Source organism: Berghia stephanieae, chromosome 2 (genome assembly GCF_034508935.2).
Source record: "Berghia stephanieae isolate SIO BIC M18660-M18661 chromosome 2, UCSD_Bste_1.3, whole genome shotgun sequence".
Taxonomy (NCBI): domain Eukaryota; kingdom Metazoa; phylum Mollusca; class Gastropoda; order Nudibranchia; family Aeolidiidae; genus Berghia; species Berghia stephanieae.
The window spans coordinates 112,628,008-112,635,402 of NC_088361.1; the positions used below are offsets into that span (position 1 = coordinate 112,628,008).

At 34.0% G+C, this 7,395-nt stretch overlaps 1 protein-coding gene across 1 annotated transcript in view; it reads left to right on the forward strand.

Annotated features, from left to right (window-relative positions):
* Nucleotides 1-228: 228 nt before the first annotated feature.
* Nucleotides 229-7,395, forward strand: part of LOC144966266 (dual oxidase 1-like) — a 70,418-nt gene continuing 63,251 nt past the window's right edge. Inside the window, exon 1 of the mRNA XM_078902475.1 lies at nt 229-1,114. Within this exon, the coding sequence (XP_078758601.1) occupies nt 1,063-1,114 (52 nt within the window). The 5' untranslated portion in view covers nt 229-1,062. The remainder of the gene's footprint in view (nt 1,115-7,395) is intronic.

A 7,395-nucleotide genomic window follows, 5' to 3' on the forward strand; every position in this document is an offset into this window, starting at 1 on the left:
AAATTAAATGGCCCTCATCTTTAAAAAATGGCCATTTTATAAATACGTGACTTTTTTAGAGTACGCAGTTAACTGTTAAAGCCACACCACGGGGTCACGAAATTGGTAGACATTCTTCACCGTCTTTCGCAATTTGTCGGTGACGAAGGGGACTTTTGAGTCACAAGTAACTTGCATACGGTGTGTGTGTGTGTGACATACATAGAGAATGGTTTGAGAAAGCAGTCTGTGGTGGACAAACATTCATTGACACATCATATCTGCTCACCGGACTGTGACCATTATACCCAATATAAACATAGACATGGCTGGACATTACTTAAATCATACAAAGCACCCCTATGGTGTGAGGATTTTTAGTTGGTGTTCGCTTTGACCGTTTGTCGTGTTTGTTTGCTTGTTATTTTCCACTTTATAAAATTTCCAATACTATCTTATCAGATAGATTCCTTGAGAGACAATTGATATCACTAGTTAGTGTTTTAGATTAACTTAACACATACGAGATTCTTAAGTATAAAGCCATGGAGTTCAAGCATTGTTATCGCTATAAACACAAGTGCTTTTGTCGTAAACTTTAACGTGTTTGAACATAAATTTACATTTAACTTTTTCCTTAGGTGCATGATTGTGTGACAAATATCTAGACATGCAGATAAGGTGTAATAAAACGTGTTTTATTTTACATAACGAGTCCTATGTAATATTTTCAAAGATAAATCACGATTTTAAAAAGGTGTCTGACCACGACCTCTCTTTTGTTTTGTTTTAGTGAGACTGAATACCAAACCACTATTTATTCCGTGATTTATAAAATAAGACTTGCCCATGACCTATGGATCAATCAAATATTGATGTTTTTATGAAGAATAAAATTTACACCAAGATAAATATAATTTTCAGTGGACTCCAGAGAGTGTTTTGTGGAATATTGTTACTCAATGGAACATTGCTATTGTATTGAAAGAGGACAAATGTAACTAGCTTGATAAACTTTGGTGACTGATATTTTTATCAGGTCAGTTATTTACGAAGTAACGAGGGACAATTATATTTCACAGAATGGATTGTCTAGCTACAAAAGGACGCCCACTGACCACCTGGACTTATATAGGTTTGCTATTTATAGTTTAATGTAGCCATGATGTCTTGTTTCATTGACACACTCTCTCTCTCTCTCTCTCTCTCTCTCTCTCTCTCTCTCTCTCTCTCTCTCTCTCTCTCTCCCTTTCCCTCTTATCTACCCCTGTCTTTTGCTACCGTTTTTACATTTCTCACTATCTTAATCTCAAGCCTGATCTATCTCTCTCTTTCTCCCTCCTTCTCTCTCTCTCTCTCTCTCTCTCTCTCTCTCTCTCTCTCTCTCTCTCTCTTGCTCTCTTCTTGTATTCAGATACCGAAATTCTATCCTTTTATATATCTTTCTTTTTCTTAATCTCATCCCTTTTTTTCTCTACTCTTCTTCTTCCTCCTCCTCCTCCTCCTCCTCCTCGTCTTCCTCTTCGTCCTCATTATCCTTGTCCTCCTCCTCCTCCTCCTCCTCCTCCTCCTCCTCCTCCGCCTCCTTCTTCTTCTTGTTCTTGTTCTTGTTCTATCTATCTATCTATCTATTCTATCTATCTATCTATCTATCTATCTATCTATCTATCTATCTATCTATCTATCTATCTATCTATCTATCTATCTATCTATCTATCTATCTATCTATCTATCTATCTATCTATCTATCTATCTATCTATCTATCTATCTATCTATTTAAATAAATAGATAAATTCATGAAACTGATTTTTTATTTTCAAATTATATAAATTTAGCTTTCGGAAGTTCTTTTCATACCTCATCCAAATATAATCTTATTGCCAGATTCCTATTTACGTCTTAGTTGAACAGGACAATGTTTGAGGTTAATATATATAGTATAATATGTAACGCAAATAGGTGACCCACCGCCGAAATATGGTCAGCCCTACACCTTACTGGCTAAACACATAAAGCGTATTATCTCGAGTTGAAAATCTAATTTATTATGGTTAAAGAAGGGACTTAGATGAAGTCATTGTGTTATATCGTGGATGGTGTTTATTCTTAAAATGCCAAATATACTTAAGTTTCTTTATTCTGATTATTTTAACATTAAATTCAATTTTCAGCAATTGTTCCACCCCGTCACTCTACTGATTTGAGGTGGTGAGTCATATATACTTAAAAACGCCTTTCTCTATGTCGCACAACGAGTTTGCTTTGATGCGACAGGCATATATTTTTCTTTTCCTTGAAAGTAGAAGAAAACAATAACAGTATGGTCGATTATTCTGCCGTCGATCTGTTTCTTTTAGTTTTGTATTTGTGTATTCATTGGGGTTTTTTTTGTTGTTGTTGTTGGCTGAAGAAGGGATTTGAGCCCAAACGTTCGGTGTTTGGGTTGTTTGGAATTTTGTTCAGTTTTTTAAAGCTGTTATATTCCTTTTTGTTTATCAATTTTTCAGTCTACAGCTTCTAGTAGCTTAGAATCAATTTGATTTGGCTAGTTAGTCACAGAACAACACGGCTAGTTAGTTGCTCACGGCAACTGCAAACGGTCTGTCTACATTTCGCAACTAAATTGCTTCATGTGTTTTGCCGGTAAGGCGTAGGATTGTTTGCACAAAATGATCGTGATGTGCGTCATACGGACGATTTGTGACGAGGAAAATTCCAGAGCTATCCACATGGAAAGATTGCGATAATTATTGTGAAGAAGAAATATGAAAACCAGCTGCCTTTTGTTTGCTGGCATCGATTATAAAATCGAATAATTATGCTTATACAAATGAAATACTGAAATCGTTTCCTGTTAAATGTGTACAATATTATGCTTCGATTCCTCAAAAAGATGATGATTTTACTAGATATGGGCTATAACTCAAAAATAAGATTTATGTATCGCCTATGACCAGTCATCTTAACCTCAGCCAATCTCTTATTCAGTGTTATATTAATGTCCTTGACAGACTCTTATTGGTTGCAACTATATCATCGGTTGTAAAAGGTCTTCCCGTATCACGTTAAATCTACTTGACCAAAAATGGCGTCATGACTTAGGTAATATACTGGAATATATTTGTCTCGTCTGTACATAGAAGTCAAAATAGGCACCATCAAATTTATGTATAAGATTTGCCTAGATAAAAATCTTGTTTTTTATTTTTCAATAAAATGGAATTTGAATTTATTTGAAACTCATTATTTTGACACAATACCTAGTGCGTATTCATAACTTTCAAAACCGAGAAACTGTATCATGATTTTTTTTATAAAACACATCAAATTTTCAAAAATATAGATAGACGTCTAGAGATATAGCCAGCGGCGTGGCGTATTGACGGCATATGGTGGTGAAATGATTAAAAAAAAATTCTAATACAGTGAACACGGTTAAGAGGAGAGAGCACGACATATTAAAAACTCTCTTTTATGGAAGGGTGGGGGAGGGTCGATGGTTTCTACGAGTGGACAAAACTTACAAAAACAAATAATTCATGAAAACAACAAGCCACAACACTGAGATACAAGTCCCGTATGAAAAGGTCTTTGTAATTATTCTTTGTCCACCATTTAAAGGATTGGATTTGGTAGATAATGCAATCAATATATTATAAATGTAAATCAAAAGAGAAAAGAAACCTATGACAGAAATTACTTACTTTTAGTACTTGTAAAAAAAATCTGCACTGCGATGTTTCATCTCTGCAAATCTTTTTATAATGTGTTTATTGAAATCTGGAATGGCATCTATTTCAGCTTTGTGAATTGACAGAATCATTAATAAATTTAACCGCTCTTGTTTCATTGAATTTCGTAACAACAAAAATTCACTCTTTTAAGGGTGCTAAAACAACGTTCAGGAGGTTAAGAAATACGATGGAAGTGGTTAAGGTCACTATAGCCTATAGATGTCCATGATTTGTCAGTGTTTGTTGTATCTGTAAAAAGTAGACAATAAAAACAAAAGACTAAACTAACTGTGAGCCATTCATGCCTGTCATACCATGTCACTGAAAAAGAGCGTTTTCGAGATTTCCACACCTGTGTTAATTCAAAATCGGTTGGTTGGTGAGGAACTAGTCTTTTTATTTCTAATTTGTCATCTTGTGTCAATCTCCCAAACGGTCGGTGAAGTAAAGAGTCAACTTGATTCATTGCAATTCATTGTTTAACAAAACAAAACTTCAAAATATATCTCAAATAATGGAAATCAGTGGAATACGATTAATGATTGCACAAATAAAAGGTAGATTCAGATCTTAAAGCATCACAAAGAAAAAATCACTCCACTTCAGTACTTAAAAATCTAAAAACACACCAAAAGTATAACTGTTGACAGTCTTCGCTTTCTTTCTCTGACTGACACAAATACACACGCACAAACACACACACACACACACACACACACACACACACACAAATGAACACTCATACACACGTAACCATCAACTCGGCACTACAAGCAAGAAAAATGTTGGTAAATTCGTCCATAATGCTTCGTTGCAAAGAATTACTTTATTCAATAATCGTGAAAAAGAGGTGGGGGGGTTTGATATGTCATATTTTAAAGTTTTATGATGTTTTTCTTTGCTGCTTACAAATAAACTTGACAATGATCAGTGTTTTTGACAGTTAATGTAATATTTTGGATAGCCGAAGTTACCCTACATTGGCAATTGCCTAAAATAAACGTTTTTGAACTTTGAACCTAATTTGGCGCATCCCCCCAGTCCAACGGTGGAGCTCTCAGATCCTGGCACAAGTCGAGGGGTTTTCCGCTATTTGAAGATAGTATAATTCGACCTAGTTTCTCGCTCAATCAGCTGTCCCGATACTAATGGATATAGCATTAATTGCAGCGCGGATTGCTTTGCACCACGGTGTTTGATTTAGTCACTACTTCGCGGAGTGATGCCACCAACACACGAGTCGGCGCAGTGCGTGACTCGGAATCTTGAATAGAGTGGAGACTAAAAAGGCAGTATGTTGTTGGCGAGTTGGCGAAAGACAGTGGAGTTAAAATCTCTGTTTTATTTTTAATTAAATTATGCTGTTAATGATTTTTTAAAAGATTGGTGCGGTGCCTGGCACCATTCGATCCAATGGCCCCGCGCCACTGGATATAGCTCTTATTGCTTTTACAATTTTATTACGACGAGAAATTGCGCGCAAAAATAATTTTGTTGGGTTATTAGCCACTCCCACGCCTCGTTCTGAAAAAAGTCCGCGAAATTAAAGGGGAGGCAAGAGAAAATCAGCTGATCGTTAAAATAGTAACAGAAAAGTGGAGGTGCTCGGCAATGAATGCAAGAAAGACATTTAAAACGCCGTAAAATGTTTAAAAATCACTTAATGTTATAATTACCATCCATAACAACCTGTCAAATTCACATATGTAAGATGTCAAGCCAAAATTAATAATAAAATAATAAAGAACACGATTGACCGGTGGTCCGTTGACTACATATGCATACGAGTACCAGAAATATTTTGTAAACAATGTAACACAATATAATGTGTAAGTTTCAAAGCAAATGCAACCACAAATAACATCAAAGAACAATGTGGGACTACTGTTTTAATTTCATAAAACCAAACGTATATTTTCTGCCCCCGATATTGAACGTGTAGTTAGTATGTATCGTACAAACAACATTCGTTTAGACAGGTAGTCGGGATTCTAGCGCCAGTTTTATTTGGGCAACCATGATTGGGATTTCACTCAATGCACTATTATTAATTATTATTATTATTATTATTATTATTATTATTATTATTATTATTATTATTATTATTATTATTATTATTATTATTATTATTATTATTATTATTATTATTATTATTATTATTATTATTATTATTATTATTATTAATATAAAAATAATATATTATAATAATAATAATAATAATAATAATAATAATAATAATAATAATAATAATAATAATAATAATAATAATAATAATAAGCAGTTAAAGGATATAGTCTTTGGTGTATAAGTGCATATGTACAATATTTCTTATATTAAATGCTTCAAAACAAAACAAAACTAAAAAAAATAAAGAAAGAATAAATGAATAAAAATATCTATTTGGGCATTTACTTACATTAATAGTCTTGAAAATCACAATCACAATCCATGAAAATTAAATACCCCGAAATCCGAAGAAGACATGAATTTAATCCAAAATCCAACACAGGAATGTATTTTAATAGGAGACAGATATCCTATTAAAACCATAGCATTACTTGCAAACAACAATACCCCACTCTGCGTTTAACGGGCTTGTGGCCGTCACATTGTAAATTGTGGCCGCATTAGGGTAATCGGTGTCCTAAAGACTGACATACTGACATACAATCAATGAGAACTATAAAGAATCCATTCTAGAATTCAACTACAAACTGAAAAGCATGATAAATATCACTCTCTCAAATAATTTCCTTTGCTCAGGTTCACTCACACTCTCCTTTATTGCAAAACATTGATAAGTGAGATAAAGTTTGTATTTCAATTATAAACTTAATCACATAACCTAAATGATGGAGAATAAAAACAGCTAATTATAAAAAAAATGCACAGATCAAGTTATCTATTTGAACTCCGCATATTTAGCTTAATTACTCATTGACCATATATTTTTTTAAAATGGCATTGTTTCATTTAAACAAGACCATGACGCTTATGCCTGGACCGGGTATTCACAAATTCTGCTTTTGTGATCCACTGTTCGATTAGAATTAATCTCGATTTTTTCCGTTTATTTGCAAAGTTTCTGCACTTTATAAATAAGACCATAGCGCTTATGTCTGGACCGGGCATTCGCAAATTCTGCTTTTGTGTTCCACTTTTCGAATCGAATTAATATCTAGTCTATCCGTTTATTTGCAAAGTTTCTGCATTTTATTAATAAGACCATAACGCTTATGTCTGGACCGGGCATTCGCAAATTCTGCTTTTGTGTTCCACTTTTCGAATCGAATTAATCTCTATTTTATCCGTTTATTTGCAAAGTTTCTAGATTTTATAAATAAGACCATAACGCTTATGTCTGGGCCGGTTGTTCGCAAATTCTGCCTTTGTGTTCCACTGTTCGATGAGAATTAATCTGTTTTTTCCGTTTATTTGCAAAGTTTCTGCACTTTATAAATAAAACCATAGCGCTTATGTCTGGACCGGGCATTCGCAAATTCTGCTTTTGTGTTCCACTTTTCGAATCGAATTAATCTCTATTTTATCCGTCTATTTGCAAAGATTCTGCACTTTATAAATAAGACCATAACGCTTATGTCTGGACCGGGCATTCGCAAATTCTGCTTTTGTGTTCCACTTTTCGAATCGAATTAATCTCTATTTATCCGTCTATTTGCA